Raw genomic sequence first — 21,769 nt, forward strand, 5'->3', positions numbered from 1 at the left:
GGGTAAATCTCCATTATATCTCCGTATTTGGCAGCAGACACCGTGCAATTACGGTCCCCACCTGCTGTCAGGGGAGGAAGACGAAAAGGGCCGAAGATGGCACTGAAATTATTATTACACGCCGTGAGTTATGTGGCGCGGTGGGGGGCGGCCATCTTGTTCGGGAATCTCCGATCTCCAGTCTCTGCCCCCTCATCAAAAGGAGCGTGAACGTGTTAGGAGGACCTCCGCAGACCTACGTGCAGATCTCTGCGCAACATGGCCGACATTGAGAAACATCGAGGAGGAGGAGATTGAGAAGGAGGGAGGGTTAATGAGAACAGTTAGCGGGATGGACATAACTTCAATGTTTATTGGTTTGGTTCAATGTGATGTAGTGGAATTGAAAGAGGGTGTGCGAGACGCTGAAGAGAAGGGGACTAAGACGTGAAGAGGAGCAGAGAGAGAGGCTGAAGTTGGGGAGACACAGCTGAAAGGTTTTTTTTCCTGTGTGTGTGCACATGTGTCTGTGTCTGTGTGTTTGTTTAGCAGTCCTGTTGGTTTCTTATCGCTATCACACCATCGCCTGCGTTATCTGATCTCTTTTAAATTTTGCGCACATTTTCTGTGCTTACGGATGCAGGATTTCAGCTTGCGCTGACCCTGGTGTGTGTGGGCTGTGTGGAGCTTATCGAAATGAGGCCCACCGCAAGTGAGGAAAACCATGAAAAGTAAATCACACAATCTCAGACGGGGATTATGGGTATGTTCCTGCAGCAGTCATGGCTTTAGTCGGATGTACACTCTCACTTCAGCAGAGTGGCGTGTCGACTGTTTTTGCCACTGTTCCTTTAGGCCATGTTCCATAGGCATGTGGGCGCCACAACGGGGGAGACGTTGGCTCAGGAGGTAAGAGCGGTCGTCTGGCAGTTGGAGGGTTGCTGGTTCGATCCCCCGCCCTGGGTGTGTTGAAGTGTCCCTGAGCAAGACACCCAACCCCCAATTGCTCCTGAGGAACTGGTTGGTGCCTTGCACGGCTGCCAATTGCCGTTGGTGTGTGTGAATGGGTGAATGAGAAGCAATTTGATAAAGGCGCTATATAAATCCCAACCATTTACCTTTTACCATTTACATGTACAGAGACTGTGAGAGACTGTGCTCTACTGGATTATTAACAAACCGGTTAAGGGCATTGTTTTCGATGTTTGCACATTTACTAGTGAAATTTGAATTTGAAGTCCGCTCTCGAACTTATGCATACATTGCCACCCGTCTGTTCTTTTTAATCATCCCGAAATAATTTTCTGAGGAATGACAAACTGAGTCATTGCAGGATCCGGTCCAGGCAGTCAGAGGTGTCAGCATAACGTGAAACTATTCGCTTCCATATAGCAATTACGCTGTCGCCAGCTCTGTCTCGTGAATCACAGCCGCTGAATCCCGTGAACCACACCACTCTGCGTGTAAGACGGTGTTTCAAAAAAATATCCAGTGGCAAATAAGTTGTAACGCTGTACTGTTCTGCTGGTTTCAGTCCAACCACTTTGCGGCGGTGTTTTCATAATTGAATTTCCAGGCCTGAGATGCTCTGCTGGTGGGGATAGCGTGGCCGTGTGTGCTGATGAATTTGCGGTGTGCGTGAGGATAAATTGGGTATTGATTGACACCTTTAATCAACACCCGCTGCGGGCGGCAGCGTAGCGGCTATGCAATGCGCCAGCGAATGGGGAAGGGCTAAATCACGCTGTCATTATGTCCTCAACCTGTAAAGGTGTCACTTTTTATAACGCCGTAAATATTTCATAATTACAATGATTGCAGCATTACCCGGGATGTTTAAACCAGACAAGATATACTTTACCTGTCAAAAAGGATATTAATGCTGACCTATGGGAAGTAAATATTGTTAAAAGTGAAAATGTTTAGTTTTTTTTGGCTGAGATTCCTCACGGGGGTCTGCAGATTGCAGTTTGGGACTCCCCGCTCCAGGGTCTGACTTTGATTGACGCGCTGTCGTACCCTCGTCGTTGTGTCGCGGGAAAGCTGGCCGTGGTTCCGAGGTTTATGTCCCCGGCCTTCCGCACTTTAATGCTCCATTGGCTTCTCCTCGCGGACATGGATTATTAATGAACTCTTCGGGAAGCAGCAGGCCGGTCATAGTTTAAACAGGCCCTCCATGTCCTCTGAAATGGCTGCTGGGCTCAACAAAGCCAAAAAAGAAAGGACATCCTCCTTCTGACTCTCCGTCTCTCCTCTGTTTCGCACATGTACTTCCTGTCTTGCTCACTTGCTGGCCTTTTTTCTGATCACATTTTATGTTAAAAATGCCCTCTTGTCATTTCAATTCAGTCCAATTCAGAAATCTTTATCGGCAAGAAATGTAGAGAGTAAATGCTGTCAGTGATCTCCCTCTCTCTCCCCTTGACTTGTTATTTATTTCCCACTCAGTAGCAGAAAGGCTTGTTGCATGTTATTGGTCTTAAGGGTGTAGGTGGTGTTTTGTGGAGTGGAGATCTGTACTGTACCTCCACGCTGAACTGCTGCCTACAGTCACTGCTGAAGCTGCAGCCAGAAAAGAGCCATGGATCTCTCACACACACACACACACACACACACACACACACACACACACACACAAACATGTGCACAGACACACAGATGCACACGCACACACACGTGCATGCATAAACACACGCACAGACACAGACACATGCATGAACACACACACACACACACACACACACACATGTGCACAGACACACAGATTCACACACACACACACGCACACACACACACACACACACACAAACATGTGCACAGACACACAGATTCACACGCACACACACGTGCATGCATAAACACACGCACAGACACAGACGCATGCATGAACACACACACACACACACACACACACATGTGCGCACACACACATACATGCACGCATAAACACACACACACAGACACAGACATATGCATGAACACACATGCACACACAGACACACATGCACAAAGACACACACATGCCCGCATAAACACACACACGGACACACACACACACACACACACACACACACAGAAAGCTGAATGTACCCAGGTTGGTGTAGCTGCTGCTGTGTTATTCATGGCCTGCCTGTGAGTGGGGCCAGCCCCTGACAGCAGCAGCCATCAGTATTACAGAGTCAAGCAGCCGTCACTCCGCTGGTGTAATCTCTCTGCAGGTCCTACAGAGCAGCTGACTGCCCCACTAAATCTTCATTTACTACCCCTGTCTGCCAGGGGGAGGTGCGTTCGAAGGGAGCTGGCACTCTGCGTTGTTCCACTTTAATGTGATCTTGGAGCTGAAACACACACACACACACACACACACACACAGACACTCTCACACTGATAAATGTGAAGGTCACATGGCCTCTCGTTTGTGGAGAGTGAGACGGGCCTTACAGTGACAGGGGGCGTGTTCTTGCACAGGCATAAGCCTGGGACTGATCCTCACACTGGCAGACTGAAGTGGATCTATTTAAAAACAGGAGAGAGAGCAGTTGGGGTTGGGCCATGACAGGTGATGAACTCAGGGTATGAGCCAGGTTCAACTGGTAGACTGTGAACAGAAGCACCAGTGGAGACGGCCTCCAACCTCTCATGAGCCCCACAGGGGCAGGGGCAGAATTTGGAAGGGGTGTTCTGAGGGGCACGCCAGACTTGCCTCATAGTGATTAAAAATCGATGCGACTGGTCGATGCTGCTACACATTCTTCAGGTCCTCAATCTGTGCTGGATTCAGCTAGCTCTGTCTGCAGCCAACTCATTAAACCACACACACATACACACACACACACACACACACACACACACACACACACACACACACACACACACACACACACACACTCATACTCATAGGAAGGCAGCAGCAGTATGTTAGTCACGTGTTCAGAAATTCTTTGAACTGTTACAGCTCACAGTTGCACAGCAAGCAGAGTTCTAGGAGCAGTGCATCATGGGAATGTGATTCGGGTTCTTTTGTGTTTTGCCACTGATCTGTTTCTCTCCGTGCAAAACAGATACAGAGCTTTGGCCTATGCACTGCAGTCTGATTTAGAATTTATTTTATTTAAATGTTTATTTAGATAGGGACAAAGCATAGCATAGCATCCTGACTGCCAGTTTACACTAATGTTCTACATACAGAGATTATAGCTATTGCCAGTTTCCATTTCCAGACTCTAATACTTTTCCTTTAACCTTTTCATTATCCCTCCCTCCTGCTCCTTGTGTGATATTTAAGAATGATGACTGAAACAAGAGTCATAATTGTAAAATAACACGTACCTGAGTGGATGTTCTCCCCTGGCTGATCAAAGAGAATTGGGAAAGTGCGAGTGGAGGAGGCTGGCTGTGGAGAGGGGGGTAAATGGAGCCCCTGTCCAAAGTCTTTGGCCCGCAGCTGCGAGCCGTTTTTTAATCTTCTCCAGACTTTGTGTTTTCACCGATTCCTCCTGCTGCACAAAGAGGCATTCATGGGGAGCACAGCAGGGCAGAGTTCTGGCCTGCACCTGAGACTCGAGGGCTCACATCTCAGCCGAGACTCCGTATTATTGCGCCATTGGCTTGCATATGCACTGTGACTTGCATAACTCAGATTATTTTCCAGTGTTCCTTTACACAGCTGGGCATGTGCTGCACTTCATCTACCTGGTGCCTTCCTAGTTGAACCTGCAACCTCCTTAACCACTATATTACTGCCCCTAAATGATGCACAGTTGGAGGGGGACAGCCTGTAGTGGCTAAGGTACATGACTGGGATCCGGAAGGTCGGTGGCTCAAGTCACAATAAGATCCGCACAGCGGTTGGGCCCTTGAGCAAGGCCCTTAACCCTGCATTGCTTCTGGGGGGGGGGGGGATTGTCCTGCTTAATCTAATCAACTCTGTCACTTTTGGAGCTATTTTAGTAGTATGGTGGTTGGCTGATGGGGACCTCTTCTCTCTCCGACTGCGCAGGAAGACTATGACCGCCTGAGGCCTTTATCCTACCCCATGACCGACGTCTTCCTCATCTGCTTCTCCGTGGTGAACCCGGCCAGCTTCCTGAACGTGCGGGAGGAGTGGGTCCCCGAGCTACAGGAGTACGCCCCCAGCGTCCCCTTCCTGCTCATCGGCACACAGGTGAGCCCCCCGAACCCAACCGCCAGCGACCCAGCCCATCCGAACCCAACCGCCAACGACCCAGCCCATCCGAACCCAACCGCCAACGACCCAGCCCGTCCGAACCCAACCGCCAGCGACCCAGCCCATCCGAACCCAACCGCCAGCGACCCAGCCCATCCGAACCCAACCGCCAACGACCCAGCCCATCCAAACCCAAACGCCAAAGACCCAGCCCGTCCAAACCCAACCACCAATGACCCAGCCCGTCCAAACCCAACCACCAATGACCCAGCCCATCCGAACCCAACCACCAATGACCCAGCCCACGCCAAATTATTGTATACATGTATAGTGTGTAGTGTTTGATTTCAGATGCAACCAGAGTGTCCCTGGGGGAGAGATAGTCTCAGGGTTGGGTAAGGGATACACGTGGCAGCCATATTTACACCAGGAACAGGACTATACCTGGACCAGATGGGTGCCCTGCTAGTCAACTTAAGCTGAGTGTCATCTGTAACCATTCAAGGAAGTGTCTCTCCTGACTGCATGTGGATCAGTCAAGCTTCCTGCTTTTCAATAGGATCAAATATATTACTAAATACCTTCTTAAAACTTTTTAAACAACTCGTTAATTGAGTCAAATTGTTCTTAATTTATCCTGAAGAACAGAGAGGTGGATGTTTAGATGTGGGTTGTACATCACAGTTCACAGTTCTAAGAGGCGGCCATTTTAAGTTTTCTGAGGCTGTCGAACACAAGGATGGTAGGGGGGCTGGGAGGGCAGGCAGTTGAGTGGGGCAGCGCTGGATTGTGGGTATGTGTGATTTGTAATTCAGTGTGTCAGAGGACATTTGCTGATGTTTTATTGGCCCATAGATTAATCAGTGGTGGTCATGAGGTGAATTCTAATGAAGCGGTAATCGATTGGCACGGGACAGAATTAGAGATGACATAAAAAGGTTGTGTGTGTGTGTGTATCTGTATATGAGTGGGCTGTTGGTACAGATCTGACTTGAAGATCAAAACTGAATCTTGAAATCTTCTCTGATTGGCTAAGCACCCACAGATCCACAGCAGGTTAGACCCTGCTCGCCCTCTCAAGCTCTCACAAACCACGGATGACCCAAATGTGGCAGTGGGCCATGGGATTGTGTGTGAAGGACAGAGAGAATGTTTACACGGTGTGTGTGTGTGTGTGTGTGTGTGTGTGTGTGTGTGTGTGTGTGTGTGTGTGTGTGTGTGTGTGTGTGTGTGTGTGTGTGTGTGTGTGTGTGTGTGTGTGTGTGTGTGTGCACGTACGTGTGTGTGTGTATGCGTGTGTGAGTGCAGGACTGCACATGTACTCGTGGGAGTGTGTCTTGTCTGTGTGCGGGTTTGCTGAAGAGAGGAAAAGTGTGTAAGCAGGTGTAAGATTGAGAGAGGGGGGAGTTTGCTCATGGGAGTGTATGGATGCGTGTGTGTGTGTGTGCGCGCACACAGGAGAAAGTCTGTGGCTGTATGCGAAGGATTGTGTGTATGGGAGAGTGTACCTATGGGGTGTGTGTACTGTATGTCTGTGTGTTTGTGATAACAGGGGGAGGCCCAGTTTGAGGTAGGGGTGCTGGTGTGCTGGGGTTCTGGTATGCTGGGGTTTTAGGGTGCTGGGGTTCTGGTATGCTGGGGTTTTGGGGTTGTGGGGTGCTGGGGTTGTGGTGTGCTGGGGTGATGGGGTTTTGGTGTGCTGGGGTTTTGTTGTGCTGGGGTTGTGGTGTGCTGGGGTTTTGGGGTGCTGGGGTTGTGGTGTGCTGGGGTTTTGAGGTGCTGGGTTTGTGGTGTGCTGGGGTTTTGGTGTGCTGGGGTGTTGGGGTTTTGGGGTGCTGGGGTTTTGGTGTGCTGGGGTTGTGGGGTTTTGGGGTGCTGGGGTTGTGGTGTGCTGGGGTTTTGGGGTGTTGGGGTTCTGGGGTTTTGGGGTTGTGGGGTGTTGGGGTTGTGGGGTGCTGGTATACCACATGCACGGCAGCAGCCGCCAGCACAGACCCAGCTGAAACATCAGGAAGGGGAATGTTAATGTGATCCAGAGGTTGTGTTTTTTCAGGAGGGAGGCCAGGCAGAGACTGGCGAGATCCATCGGCTGCTTGCACTGTAAACGCGCGTGTGTGTGTGGTGTGTGTGCGGTGTGTGTGCGGTGTGTGTGCGTGTGTGTGTGTGTGTGTGTGTGTGTGTGTGTGGGGGGGGGGGGGGGGGTCCAGTGTAGATTTCCATTCCTGGAACCCATCGCTCTAAAAACAAACCATCAGTGGGCGAGTGTTATGTGATCGGGGGGAATTGAGGGGGAGGGCGAGGGGAGGGTGTGTGTATTGAAGTTGAACTTTGACCCAGTGAGGAGAATGGGGTGTGGGCGGGGGGGGGTTTGGTAACAAAATGAGCACAAATGATCTCTCTCTTGAGGGTGGTGGCAGAAAAGCTCTGCTCACAGGTACAAAGCGGGTAGGCAGGCCAGAGGGGACAAGCTGGGCTAGACATGCAGGCCGACGCCCCCAACTGCACAAGGACTGACGCGGGGTGTCCTGTTCTGCAGACCCGGTTCAACTGACCGCGTTTCTGTTCCAGATCGACCTTCGAGATGACCCAAAAACTATCGCCAAGCTGAACGACATGAAGGAGAAACCCATCACTACAGAGCAGGGGCAGAAGCTGGCCAAGGAGGTAGGACCTGCCGGGCAGTTTGGGCGTTTAAAAAAAAAATATTTATACTTTACTGTCCAATAGAGGTATGGGGAGATTGACAGTAATAACTACAGTATTAGTGCACCCCACGCCACCACAGACCAAAGCTTAAAGCTCTCTTGCCTCATTTTCTAATGAGAGACTCCCATTTCAAACATGAATTTGGTTCCATGGCACATAGTTTGTTTGTATTAGCAATATCCACGTCTACTTTTCTGCCTTCTGTAGTCATGTGTGCGTGTGGAGCTGATCGTCACTCTAACCCCTTCAGTCCCAAGAGTGCCATCGACCTTATACATTTTCAACTGATCAAAATGGCTGCCATCCTGCTGTTTTGAGCCCCTATTAAAACCCTTCTAAATTCTCAACTTTCTCAACCGAAGCCAAAAACCCCTGGGGATTTGGGTAGAACCACTTCATATTTGGGGGTTTGGAGCTGAAAGGGCTAAGAGGCACATTGTTCACCGCTCGGTCCTAAGACGGCTGTAAAGCTTGGTTGACGTGGGTGTGGTGCGCACTTAACAACAGACGACATTATTGAGCAAACCGATCGGCAGTTAACGCCGTTTCCCCTGGCGACGGGGCGGGAGGGGCAGCCGTGCACAGGAAGTCACGCCTGCGTGGTCCTCCCAGGCCTCCTGCTTCGACGCCACTTCTTCTATGGTACTGGATGTTGATGCGTGCGTACTGACGCCCCGTTCCCTCTCTCCCCCCCCCCCCCCCCCCCGCAGATCGGTGCCTGCTGCTACGTGGAGTGCTCGGCCCTGACGCAGAAGGGGCTGAAGACGGTGTTCGACGAGGCCATCATCGCCATCCTCACGCCGAAGAAGAGCGCGCTGAAGAGACGGCTGGGCTCACGCTGCATCAACTGCTGCCTCATCACGTGAGAGACGGAGAGGGAGAGCAACGGAGAGGGAGAGGGAGAGGGAGAGGGAGGGAAGGAGGGAGGGAGGGAGGGAGATGAAAAACACAACCACAAAACCCGGACAGAGAGAGCAGACTGTGAGGGGAGGAGGAAGTGGCCAAATCTGCAGTTTGTCCGCGTGGAACGTTCTGGAGGCACCCGGGCGTCTCAGACTCACCCCAGCCCGGCGACCCACCGGGAACTTCAGCTTTACGGGGGAACAGGAAACCAAATAACCAAAGCAGCACAAGCTCAACACCGTACCGAAGACTTTTATTTTCCTCAGAAACAACATTTATAATACTATTTTTTATTAACACGTCCCCCATTATCCTTGTCCCAACACCTTAAAACAAAGAAGAAATAGTAACACACTCAGCAGCCCTGTGAACAACTCTGCTGAAAGATTCCCCATCAACTTCCTGATTTACACAGCAGTATAAATATGTACAAAAAAAAACTGCAGTTCTGCTTCTCTTAAATATAGACCAAAAATATATGTTCTTTTTAGCCGTTTTCTTTTGCATAATGGAATTTTGGCTTTGATTTTCAAAGCCCTCTTCGGTATGCTGAGTCACAGTGGAACGTCCCGTCGCTTCTGGGGCCGCGGGGCCCCCGTCTCCGCCCGCCTCGCCCCCGTCTACTTGCACTTGTAGGTCAGCTGCTTGCGGTGCCAGTAGATCCAGCCAGGGGCCACGAGGAGGCCCATCAGGAACCCGAAGGTGGCCCCCAAGGAGCAGGAAATGGGCCACGCCTTAGAACAAAGGGGCACGGAACAGAAGGAATGCCATTAGCTTCCCCCAAAAACGGCCGGACAGGCAAGCACAAGTTACCCCCGAGAGACAGGGGGGGTAACGTTACAACAAACAGCCCTGCCCACTCCCACCTGCTCCAGTCAGGCTCCACTGCCTGTACTCTGCCAGCAGCATCACTAGATGTGTCAATCACCTGAACAACAGGACGAGATTGTTCCATCTCTGCATCTTTTTCAGTACGAGCCTGGGATTTTTCTCGCTCTCTTCTTTTTTTTACGTGTTGGAGGCCTTGCCTGTTGCGCCGGGCGGCGCTCCCTGTGGTTCTGTGACAGTACTGCAGCCTGGCCAGCAGGCCCGGGGCCTGACCCGGACCCCCGAGGACTGGACCGGACCGGACCGGACCGGACCGGACCTCATCCTCACACTGCGCTGAGTGGGGAGTACCCACAATCCTCTGGGTCACGGCCTGCTTTATTTTACCATGAATGCACAGTGCAGTGAGACTGTTTTCCTTTTCTTTTTCTAAGTGGGCCTTGTCGCACAGTACATGCTATTGTTGGAGTGGATTTGGTTTCACAGCAAAAATATCAGTGATTTTTTTTTTTTCTTATCTTTGTTTTTTTTTGTTTTGTTTTTTTTCCTAGGAAGCATACGATCCAAATAAAGGTGTATATCGTTTTAAGAACCTGTCTGAGCCTCTTCACGATTTCTCTCACCATTTCCTGACAACCTGAAAAGAGGGATTATCGGGTTCACTCATCGCTGTGCTGTAGTTAAGGAGATCCTTAAGGAGGAGGCAGTCTTATATTTTAAGTCATTCGTATTCGAGACAAGGATTTACCCTGAAGCCAGGCGATGTCGTTGATATTGACTTCCTGTTTAGAGGTAGGTGAGTGTGTATGTGCGTGTGTGTATGTGTGGAGGTAATTGGTTAGAGGCAGGAGGAGCTAGCAGCTGTGTGGCAGAGATGAGACTATCTGGACACACACACACACACACACACACACACACATCTGATCTATGACCATGGTCTGGACTGCAAGATCACCCCTCTACTTTTCACTGCTCTGCCTGCCATCTCTCCCTCCTTCCCTCCTTTCTGTCCCTTTCCCTCTCTCTCTGTCCATCCTCTCCCCCTCTCCGTCTCTCAGCAGAGTGTCACACGGAGAAGCTGGCATATCAGTGAAGACTAATATTCTCCGTCCTGCGCATGCACGCACATCACAACTTCCTGCAGGGAACACGGTGTGCTTTCTGCACTCCCCCAAAGCCATAAAGTCTGGGTGACATCATCGCAACGGGAGACCACACCTGCCTCCAGTCCTGCCGCGGTGAATCATCGCAAAAAGGGCACACCGCTTTCTCCTCACACAGGGCCAGCTCTTGGCTCGATTGGCCCGTTCGTTCGGGCATCTGCATGTTGCATGTGATGAGAAAAGCAACAGCTCTTATTGACGTTTCCACTCTCCCCTGTGTGCGTATTATACGGTGAGTCGGTTACATTGATGACTCAGCGCTTGACCGGCTCACCGTCTCAGACCTCGGTGTTCCCGGGAGGAGAGGAGGCAGGTTGAGCCCACCCAGCCACGGTGACATCATACTGGACCAGAGCATCAGTAAGTGCCCCCTCCCCATCGTTGGAACCTGCTCTCCCGTGAAGCAAAACGCATCATCCTTCTGAACTGTATTCTGTAGACCTGTGCGCACCATTCCAAGATACTAGACTTGTATATCACTCCTTATTTACACCTGACCCGCAACCTCAGCCATCTTCTCCACTTAACCATCCTAAGGGCTGGAGCCTGGTAGAGATATTACCCAAACGCTTGGAATTTAAAGTCTTGCACAACGGCCCAGGACCGACCACAGCTTGCAAACTAGCCAATCGGTGGCCACAGTGGCAGCACACCAACACTGCACCTTGGCCAGTGTCCAATCGCAGCGCTGGCAGCTGGCTCTGGGCCAATGCTAAACAGTGGCCCAGTGCCCCACCAAAGTGCCGCGGTGCTTTCAGTTCAAGTGAAATGAACGCTATGCTGCAGTGCCATTCGGAAACCGAATTGGCTCGCAAAGAAAGGCGTCGGGTGAAATCCAAAATCAAGAGGTTTAAAATGCAGATTTAGCGGTGCGTGCCCCATCTCGTTCACTCGTACACATTTTAAAACCTGGAGCACGGGGGAGAGAGTGCACAAGGGCAACAACCTCTAATGAAAACACCCACTCAAAATCACAAAGGGAAGCGTGGATTATTTTTAAGCGCGGAACTGAACGGATCTCATCAAATATTAATAACGGGTCTATTATCACGTCTTCGTGAGCAGTCGGCTGAAATGGAGACGTAGCCTCCAGACTTCACGACTGAACCGAAGGCCCCCGTAACGAGGCCCTCTCCGTTAAAAAGAGGCGCCCGTTTCCAGACGGGGTGACGATCGCTCCGCCTTTCATTAGGACACTTTTATCGCAGGCGTGATTCATCAGCGTTACCGCCGTTCAGCTGGCGCGGCCTAGCGCGCGCGGCTTGATTTATACGCGCCGAACGGAAAGTCCGCTTTGTTCAGAATCTCGAGATTTAAACTCTGGAACGCACATCAAACCTCCCTGCCCGTCCTCGTTCTGTACGTTCTTTAAAAAACCAGACGGATTGGACCGTTTTCTGTCGGTTCGGCAGTTGAGCGTAAATTCTGAACCGTGGGAGAGATCGTCTGAAGAACTTGGATGATGGATGTGATTGCATGCGGGAACGAATGCGGGCGAGCAGTTATTTATATTGGTGGTGCAGAGGGGAGGGGGTTGTGGAAATTAACGGGGAAAGGAACGAAGACGAGGAGAAGTCAGAGGAGAGAGGGCGAGGGAGAGGCTGCTCTGTTCTTCCCACACAGGGGAGACTGTTCTGGGGCTCTCCTCTGATCTAAAGCAGACCCCCCGCCTGACTGTCACACATGTTTCCGCTGTGTAGGATTCCCGCTCGGAACCTGAAGCGTCGCGCGCGGGAACATGGCCCCGCCGCTCCGGTACGCGGTTTCACGCGGAGATGGGAGTCTCCGATTCGCCGACACCAGCAGAAGGAGCGAATGGAATCGCCAGTTTCTCACCCCACCTGGCAATAAATCTAGAAAGTGGGTTTAAAGTGACAGCTCACTGAGGTTTTGTGTGCATTATGAAGGATACTTTGTGTATTTACGTCATTTTCGGACGACCAGCTGGCCTGACAATGGCAGGAATGGGGCAATTCAGGGGTTTGTGGTCTAAAGAAGTACATTACACTTAATGTAACTCCAAAGCAGCTTGTGTAGCAACCGAAAAGCCCTCCACAGACTGCACTCCCCCAAAGCCCTCCACAGACTGCACTCCCCCAAATCCCTCCACAGACTGCACTCCCCCAAATCCCTCCACAGACTGCACTCCCCCAAATCCCTCCACAGACTGCACTCCCCTAAATCCCTCCACAGACTGCACTCCCCCAAATTCCTCCACAGACTGCACTCGCCCCAAATCCCTCCACAGACTGCACTCCCCCAAAGCCCATCTGTCGTGTCACTGTCCCCCCAGCAGAACACACACAGAGGCGCCCCCCACCTCCAACTGGGATCCAAGGTCAGCAGCTCCAATGCAGATGTGGATTTTACAGACAAAGGCTTGACTGTGTGTGTGTGTGTGTTTGTGACCACCAAAGACCTTACCAACAGTTTAACTCATTATGGACTAAGGCGCCCTGTAGAAAACCCATAGAAAAGCCCAGGAATCACAATGCATTTCAACAGTCATGTGTCCTGATAAACGGTCATAGGATCAAATACAATGCTGCCGTTGCATCCGTCTGCTAAGGGAGATGTAACGCGCAGGTCACATCCGTCTGTTAAGGGAGATATGGGGCGGATGGGACCTACGCATTACAAGTGGATAACCAGCAATACTACAAATACCGTCATTACTTTTGAATTCAGGATCGACTAAGTGACTTCCTGTTTTGCACTCCTTTCGCTTTCCTTGTTGTTTATGCTTTGGCAATACCCATTGTGCATCGGGTCAATAAAGTACTGAAGAGCACACAGAGACAGACGGGAGGAGGGGGGGGGGGGGGGAGGAGAAGAGAAAGAGCGAGAGTGTCTGAGTCTCGGAGCTAACCTGCCAGGGTCTGTCCCAGTCCAGCGGGATGGGAAATGCTCCCAGCCAGGTTCCGATCAGCGTGCCGGCCGTCGTTATCTGGAGACAGGTATCCCAGATTGACATCGCCCTGAAACCACACAAAGCGCTCGATTACCGCACAGGACACCGCACAAAGCCAAACACGTCACTGCGACTATAGAGCCCACGCAGAGTTTCCACTGCCGAAGGCCGGCTGCACGTCGGACCGTGAGCGAGGTACACTCCCCGCCCTGCTACCACAGAAAGACAAAACAGCTGTGCAAACAGGCTGAGGAATGTATAAGGGTCTCTGGAAGAAAAGCCTTCGCCGCACACATGGGTGGTAAGAATGAGAGTCTGGCTACACTGTTCGGTTATTGTATACCTTTCTGCGAGTGTGCAAGAGTGAGCGAGAGAGAGACTGCATTGCTGTGTGTGTGAAAGACATCAGGAGAGACTGAGAAAGTGTGGGTGCCACAGGCGATCTGTTACGCACTGTCTGTGTCTGTGTCTGCGTCTGTGTCTGCGTGCGTGTGTCCCCAACAGTCCTCTGAGTCATATCGGTCCTTGCCTGTCTATATCTTAGAGTGCAATAGAATCACTTTTACTTGAGCAGATTGCAGACTAAAAGCTACATTGCTCGATCTGGGGTTGGGGTTGGAGGGGGGGGGGGGGATGCTGGGACCCCTCAAAAGGAGGGTGGTAGGGTTTTCCCTGCCGCACACTGCGCTAGCTCGTAACACCGGCTTCAACTCGACACGTCCTTTCGCAACCAGCAGCGGAACTTGCTGCTGACGTTGTCATGGCAACAAAGACAATATCTCTCCCCTCCTTCAGCAGCAAAGGAAATTTAGATTACACTTCCCATCGCCCAAAACCCGCTGAATAATCTCGTCAGGGCACTATCGTGTCTGACGAGAGCTGAAGGGGGAAGCAAGCCAACCAAGCCAACCAAGGCTTAAAAAAAATATAATCTGAAAACACCCATTAAAAGGAAGGACTGTGGTCGAACGAGTGAAAGACTGTCTCCCTTAGCCAAGAGTTTCCAGGAGCAGTTCTCCATTTCTGACTCCGCATGGCTTCCCAGCAGTTATTTCCCCCTTCCTGTGAAGTGAACGCAAAACGGGCGTTTACTTCGCTTCTGAGAATCTGCTTTCTCAAAACCGATAGCACGCGTGTTCAAGAACCAACACATTCCTTTCCATCTTAATTTCAAATGTGAGCCACTTGATAAAGAAAAACGTACACTTTTGAATTATCGCCTCAGTAAATGATTGAAACAGCCACACAGTTGCCTCTATAGTTGAATGGCTCTTCATGAAAAGAACCACTTGAAGCGCAGAGCGATCCAATCTCTAGTGCTCTCGCGCCCTCTAGTGACGGTTTTCTAAATGACAAGAGGCCACTATTATGAGGAACAATTTAAATTCTTCAAAGGGTAATATAATGTCAAAATTGCACTTGTATTCAGGTAAAAGGGTAATATGTTTAGAGAATTTCAGAATTACTCTTAAATAACATGGAACATCTACATGTGTATTTACTCAACTAGAGTAGTCACAATGAGATTGGCATCCCCTTTTCAAGTGAGCTTTGGAGGCTGCGACTGTGGGAGACATCCGGCCCCATTGGAAATCAATGTGAACATGGGGAGAACATGCAAACTTCACACAGAGAGGATCCTTTGCGAAGGTGCTAAGCACTGCACAATCAGTATCAATTGTCAGCACGTTACAATTATCCGGACATATGTTATGCATATTATAACTTTGAATTTCAGCATTTCAAAAGGAATGGAGGGGGTTTACCTAGACACAGTGTGCACCTACCGAGTGCTCGCCAATCACTTCGGAGGGAGAGGTTCAATTGAATTTACTCTGTATATCCCTCTTTACTCTTTAGAGAACGGTCACAGAAACGCTATACAGAGAAACGGAAGGAAAAACTGGGCAGAAACCAGGCCTAAAACCCCAGTGGGGAGAGAGAGAGAGAGAGAGAGGTGACGAGAACTAAGGCGTCAAATGGGTGCAGTGGGGAGAGAACTTGTGTAACACTGAAAACGAATGAAAAGAAAAACGGCTGGATGTGGGAGGACCGGACCCACCCGTCGCGGCTGAAGACCCGGATCCAGGCCTGCACGTTGGGGCCCAGGGCGCACAGACACCGGAGCGTGGTGAAGCAGGACAGCAGCACCGCCAGGGAGAAGGTCTCCAGCGCTGCCCTGGAACAGACCGCACACACGGTATCAATCCATCCATTTAACCGCGGTTCAGGAAAAACACAACCTAAAATGGTGGCCCGTTTCACTTCTCGGCCGGGTGTTCTTCTCCAACCCTACGGCCGCCAGGTTGGCGCCTTCCTGGGAGGCTGAACCACGGCAGTCGGCTGGGAATGGGGATTAAAGAGCCGGCATTTTACTGTAGAATCAGGGATCCCTGAGCCAAGAGAGACACAGAAGGGGAATCCGTGATATACAGTTGGAAGTGTCATTCCAACAACTGGGGGGATTTTCTTTTAGCCTGTTGTCTATCGCTTTAGTGTAAAAGCATAGAAAATAAGGTAAATACACACACTCACAAACTACGACAGTACTTACTCCAACAGGGTTGCACCGTAAAGAACCAGCACAAGATGGAAAAACAAGCAGGACGCCACGAAGTGCAGACAGGATTTGACCAATCTGGACACCTACAGTACAGAGGAGTAGGTTATTAGAGCAATACAACCATACCAATCATGTCTGCTGCAGTGTATTTCACAATACTGAAGTGAAGACAGCCAAATTACTACTGTGCTTACCACAGTTTTATTATTCAGTTTTTAAGGGGATACAATGGCTGCCAATAATTTTGCCTGGGACAATAGATTGCGACAACCATGAAGTGAAAGATTGCCATAGAAAACGCAAATTCTCCAGTACAGAATTAGTTAATGTTGCTGCAAATGCAAGTGTCCAATGCGATTCTGATAGCAAAAAAAAAACAAAACAGAAACCCCCTACTGTTACCAAGCAACGTGAAACAGAGGTAATATTCAATCCTTCATAAATTACAGCAGCAGCCAATCTTGTTATAATTTTGTGCGCCAGTACTGACACTGGGAATGATTAAATTGGGGGTTTCCTCCATCTGATTACAAGAAGGCAGCAAAAAAAAGTAACCGGTGTTTATAATGCCTCCGGATCGTATCAGCTGATATGCTGAATCGCCCTTTTCGTCGTGTATTGCAATCCCACCTTGTAACTCAACGTGTGTTTCTTGGTGGGCGGACTGATGCCAAGCAACCAGAAGATGGTGATGTTAACGACAGCCACAGATCCAGACACGGAATACAACCAGGCCAAATGGGTCCCGTACACAGAGTAATTCTCCACGAAGAAATGCGGCATTAGCGTCGCTATGAAGATGGAGAAAGCTATGATGGTATGGGCGGACACCATGCCCTTAATGTTAATCTCGACGTCCCTCATGATGTCGATGAATGGTCCTGTTTTCGTCCTGTTAAGGCAAGTTAAAAATTGTTGTATTCTTGTATACTGACCAATGTTTGTAACTTCACATGCAATTTCTACTGCAGCATAGCCAATAGAAAATTCCCACTTGCGACATCTCACTAGCTAACTTTAGTTAGCCTAGCCATGTAACTAGCATTGTCCTCATTTCCCAACCATTGCTCACGTTACCGTTCATGTATGTCACGTAAGCTATCATTTCATTACCAATTAATCTAGGTAACGTTGGTCTAAAATGAACTACATCCTGCAAACTTAGATCGAAATAGATATTCCAACTCATGACGCTAACAACAATTTGTTACCAATAACTTGCAACGTCGTTAGGCCTAAATTCTCGGTTTCCGTGTGTATTCCAACATCTCAATAATAAGTCGACTTACCCGTATCTTAATTGCACCGCCGACTAGCTACTTAGCTAGCTACTTGTAACGTTAGTTTAAGTTAGCTTGCTTCCAACTGAACTGAACTTGCAAGCTACTCCCAATTTCTCCCTGACAGGTAAGATCACAGAGACAATCAGAAAACTACGAGCATTCGCCACTTTAGCCTTTCAGTAATCACAGCGCGATCCATTTCATTTGTAAAGGTGTTCGGCAACTAACTACTGTAATACATAGCCACAGTCTACGCCTAAGCTATCTAAGTAGCTATATAAAATAAATACTAAGAAGTGTCCTATAGTATTCTGTGGTCCTATGTCATTTGTGGCCATTCATTTAAATCCGCATAGTTTGCATGGCGAGCAAGGTCAGGGTGAGCACAGCCACCCAATAGATTATGGCACAGAAGTGGAAGGGGGCTGTCACTTATGGCAGTCGACAAGTGTAATTGGTGGAGAGAACATTCATTCAAATTAACTTCAGAACAGTGTAGCGTTAGCACAGGAACAGTCTGCGATTTCAGAGGGGTTTTTTTTTTGCAAATCGAGGATTGTATCACATGTATGATATGCCAATGCATGTTTTTACGAGTAAACATCGTGATAATAAGGGCAAACTGGTCCGAATATCTCTGGTTGGTTTAATAACTGTGAAGATCCCGCCTACCATCAGTCCCGACTACCACCGGAAACGGAAATTCTCAACAAGAGTACAGGAAGTTCGATTGTATCAGCTGATTAGTGTCTGTATTTTGAGACCATAGCAGTTGTTTGACGTATTTTCCCGAAGTTAAAAATCATGGTTTGTGAAAAATGTAAGTATTGGGCATTCTTCATTGTGTCATTAGCTGCCAGCTCAGAAGCAAATGTGTGTTTTCTATAATACTTACCTTCGCTTGTTTACATTATTTGGACGACTAGCTTGGGGGACATTTGTTTAACTAGCTAGCCAACGTTAGCAAGTCCGCCATCCGTTAATGGGCCATGGTAGTAATGCTGGCCTTGGCTTACACGGCTGTTACATCGCAGTTTAGAATGAAGTTGTTTACGTTTCTGACCGTTGCTGAAACGGAAAACGAGCATTTTCAGCTCGCGATTTAATATCTAGTGAATTTGTCGTACGTGATCGCCAAAAGACGCCGTCATTGTTAGGTAAACGCTTTTTGTATTTATTTCTTATTGTATATTTGTTTTGAACAGGTGAGAAGAAGCTTGGTAGAGTTATTACCCCCGACACCTGGAAGGATGGAGCAAGGAATACCACAGGTATTAGAGATACTCTGTCATTAATTTGTACCTTGATAACCCAGAATCCAGACTGCCCTGTCTGGCAAGCAGTACTTGTGTAAAGTCTACACAACTGTTTTCGTTTGGTTTCTTTCAGACAGGGGGTGACAGAGAGAATTACAGATAGAGGTGCTATGACGCTACATTATATGGAGGTTCAATGGCTGGGAATCAAACCCCGCATGGGGAGATCTGTTGACAGTCAGCTTGGGTTCAATGTACACACAAACGCGGCCAATGGCAGGGTTAGAACGTATACATGTTTATTCTGTCTGCCAAGGAAGCCAAACTTTAATGTATTAGGGGATGATGCTTTCTGCGCGTTTGTTGGATCGAAAGATTGGCGCCGCGAAACATGTAAGGTGATTTAGCGATGCTGCATTTGATATTAAAGCACGGTAATTCTTATGTCCAACTTCCCAAGCCGTTGTCCGAAAACAACACGTAGCCGAATATCTGATCTTGTGCTTTGTCTTTTTCAGAGAGTGGTGGGCGCAAGCTGAATGAAAATAAGGCTCTCACATCTAAGAAAGCAAGGTACGTTACCGTAAAAAAAAAAACCAACCCAAAAACCATTTAAGTTTAGTTTAAAATCTTTGCTGTTTTCCTGCCTCTGTTTTTCCATGTTTCTGAGCTTCTCACTGAGATGATCCAATTCTGATTGTGACAGGTTTGACCCATACGGAAAGTCTCGTTTCGCCATCTGCCGGATCTGCAAGAGTTCTGTCCACCAGTCGGGGTCAAACTATTGCCAGGGTTGCGCATACAAGAAAGGTCAGTAGTAGCACATCTGCGCTATTCTTCACTGTATTCCTGTATGGCATTGCGTTATAATTTCCAGTTGACACAGTGAAGCTACAGCTATAGATTGTCCCAACTATCTATTGCGCAAACTTTTTACTGCAGAATACCTTTACAGTTCATGTACTTAATACTACTGGGTCATCCCCACATGTTTAACAGTGTTTATGTTTCATCATATAATTAGCCTAGCAGGTGGCCTCATGAAGGATATCATAATTGCTTGAAGTTTATAGTCTTGTAATTTGTGTAAATCCGATATTTCCTCATGAAAAGGGTAAATGTCTTGTTCATGGGAACAATAGTAGAGTATGATCTATGATTCAGAAAAAAAATCTCAATTTTTTGGGCAAGATTACAGGGGAATGTTTCCTTTAAACATCTGGTTCTAACTAAGAGGATATGTTTGGGCAGGTATCTGTGCGATGTGTGGAAAGAAGGTTCTGGACACCAAAAACTACAAGCAGACCTCTGTGTGATTGCATACTGATTGCCATCGTCACCCCCCTCAGGACGGGGGGTGTATTTTGGAGGTGGTCCCCACTTCCATCTTCTTGTGCAAGTTCCACTGTGGGCTGTGTGTGTGACACAGCTGTGTGTGTGTGCGCACTGTGTACATGACTGGGTGAATCTCCTAAAAGCCCTCTGATGTTCAGTCTCTCAGAAGCCGACACACACCACCACACTAGAGCCTGCTACTCACGGACTGCTTTCCTAAAGGTTAGCTATTTCCCGCTGTAACAACTGAAAGAAAAAGTTTGATATTTTCAGTACTTGTAAGTGTGCCAGTGATATTCTAGATTCTAGACGAGAGCCATCTCTTCATAAATGGTTGTCATTTTATCTTTCAAAGCAATACGTAGGCTTTAACTGACGGACTGTGATCATAAAATATATACGCAAATGTTATAGAGACAATAAATGGCCATTTTAGTTTGACTATGCAGAATTTTCTTGCTCTTTTAGGCGTGTACATTTATCGGTAGGCTTTGCAAAGGAGTGCCGCTCTTTTAAACATCTATCCTTTGTGTTTTAATGCCTATTTGTTGTGGCTTTAGGATATAGGCTATTCTGTCCTGGCTGGTTATGAAATGTGCAGTCGATCAATTCCCGCTGTGTTCTTAATTTCATTAAGATTCATTAAGATCTTCCCATGTCTCTCCAGATATGTAGTTAGCGAACATGACTAGATGCAAATTCAGCTTAAAAGCTTCCAGAATTTTAAGGAAAAACGGTCATTTACTCTACCTTACCTTTTTAAAGATGGCGGTTTGACATTTAAATGTCAGTTCAACCCTGAAGCAAAACCATGTCCTCCCTCTTGTATCTGTATAGGATTCTGTTTAAGGCAGTCTGAGCCCCCAGGTAAATATTTAAAAGCCAAAAGTTACTCGTGAAGCAATATTATTTTAGTTATACTTTTACAAATATCAGGGATATCAGTCTCTGAAAAGATGTAATTATTCACTTTGGATCTGAGGGCACGTTAGATATTTCAGCCTTGCATGTCTACTGCACGATGGAGAGTACAGGCTGGCTGGGCTTTGCCTTTCAAGATCACATTTTTTTAGGCAGTGTTGAAGCTTTTTTTTACTTTTACAACTTATTTCAATGTGAATATAGCAAATTATGTTGATCCTATTCGATGTAAATCTGAAATTAAATTAAATGATGTAACGGTTTGTACGTCGTCTTTTAATGTCTCGCTTCTTGTGGATTGCACACATAATCCTACTATTAAAGCCATTTGACTGACATCATTAGGCTGATATATATTTTTCTCCCAAAGTAGTGGAGTACCTGCTGGTGGTCTTAAACACAGCATTTTCAGAATATATAGAGTTTTTCATAGTCTTATTTATTTATTATTATTATTTTTTATATTTTCTTTTAGCTGTATTTGACATTCATTTTTTGTGAATTATTAAGCATCGCTAATTGATTTGTATTTCTAAAAATCGTGTATAACATTAATCATCAATTAGTTTAGTTGATGTACAGTAATATGCACTGTTTTAGTAGAACAGGGGACATTTGTTTGGGAAAACAAGTCTTTGTAGTACTTCTAGTTCTATATGTTCCTTATTTCCCATTTCCCCAGAATTGCTACATGTTGAAATTACGTTTTATTAATTTGGTAATAAATGAGCACTGTTGATAGATTTATTTGAAT

General features: G+C 47.9%; 3 protein-coding genes across 3 annotated transcripts in view; 2 read left to right on the plus strand and 1 right to left on the minus strand.

Annotated features, from left to right (window-relative positions):
- Window positions 1-8,747, plus strand: part of rhoq (ras homolog family member Q) — a 28,703-nt gene extending 19,956 nt beyond the window's left edge. The window contains exons 3-5 of the mRNA XM_061227559.1: window positions 4,979-5,143; window positions 7,715-7,810; window positions 8,563-8,747. Coding sequence (XP_061083543.1) covers window positions 4,979-5,143; window positions 7,715-7,810; window positions 8,563-8,718 — 417 coding nt within the window. The 3' untranslated portion in view covers window positions 8,719-8,747. The remainder of the gene's footprint in view (window positions 1-4,978; window positions 5,144-7,714; window positions 7,811-8,562) is intronic.
- A 240-nt stretch (window positions 8,748-8,987) lies between these two features.
- pigf (phosphatidylinositol glycan anchor biosynthesis, class F) lies at window positions 8,988-17,888 on the minus strand. Its single transcript, XM_061227558.1, has 6 exons — window positions 17,510-17,888; window positions 16,851-17,112; window positions 16,212-16,303; window positions 15,720-15,836; window positions 13,616-13,724; window positions 8,988-9,489 (listed from the first exon to the last, which is right to left on the minus strand). The coding sequence occupies exons 2-6, from the start codon at window positions 17,082-17,084 to the stop codon at window positions 9,376-9,378; spliced, it is 666 nt and encodes a 221-aa protein (XP_061083542.1). The 5' UTR covers window positions 17,085-17,112; window positions 17,510-17,888; the 3' UTR covers window positions 8,988-9,375.
- A 312-nt stretch (window positions 17,889-18,200) lies between these two features.
- Window positions 18,201-21,273, plus strand: cript (cysteine-rich PDZ-binding protein). The gene is made up of 5 exons (XM_061228211.1): window positions 18,201-18,323; window positions 18,709-18,774; window positions 19,278-19,332; window positions 19,466-19,569; window positions 20,011-21,273. Exons 1-5 carry the CDS (start codon window positions 18,308-18,310, stop codon window positions 20,073-20,075), a joined length of 306 nt encoding a protein of 101 aa, XP_061084195.1. The 5' UTR covers window positions 18,201-18,307; the 3' UTR covers window positions 20,076-21,273.
- Window positions 21,274-21,769: the final 496 nt, after the last annotated feature.

This window comes from Conger conger, chromosome 18 (assembly GCF_963514075.1).
Source record: "Conger conger chromosome 18, fConCon1.1, whole genome shotgun sequence".
In the NCBI taxonomy this organism is placed as follows: Eukaryota; Metazoa; Chordata; class Actinopteri; order Anguilliformes; family Congridae; genus Conger; species Conger conger.

What these genes read in the sequence shown, in the direction of transcription:
- cript (XM_061228211.1), top strand. An exon ending in TGGAGCAAGGAATACCACAG is followed by an intron (nt 18,775 to 19,277) that starts GTATTAGAGATA and finishes TGTCTTTTTCAG; the next exon opens with AGAGTGGTGGGCGCAAGCTG. An exon ending in CTCACATCTAAGAAAGCAAG is followed by an intron (nt 19,333 to 19,465) that starts GTACGTTACCGT and finishes TGATTGTGACAG; the next exon opens with GTTTGACCCATACGGAAAGT.
- pigf (XM_061227558.1), bottom strand. Translation starts at nt 17,084, where the DNA reads ATGAGGGACGTCGAGATTAACATTAAGGGCATGGTGTCCGCCCATACC. An exon ending in TACGGTGCAACCCTGTTGGA is followed by an intron (nt 15,837 to 16,211) that starts GTAAGTACTGTC and finishes GGTCTGTTCCAG; the next exon opens with GGCAGCGCTGGAGACCTTCT. An exon ending in ACTGGGACAGACCCTGGCAG is followed by an intron (nt 9,490 to 13,615) that starts GTTAGCTCCGAG and finishes CTTTGTTCTAAG; the next exon opens with GCGTGGCCCATTTCCTGCTC.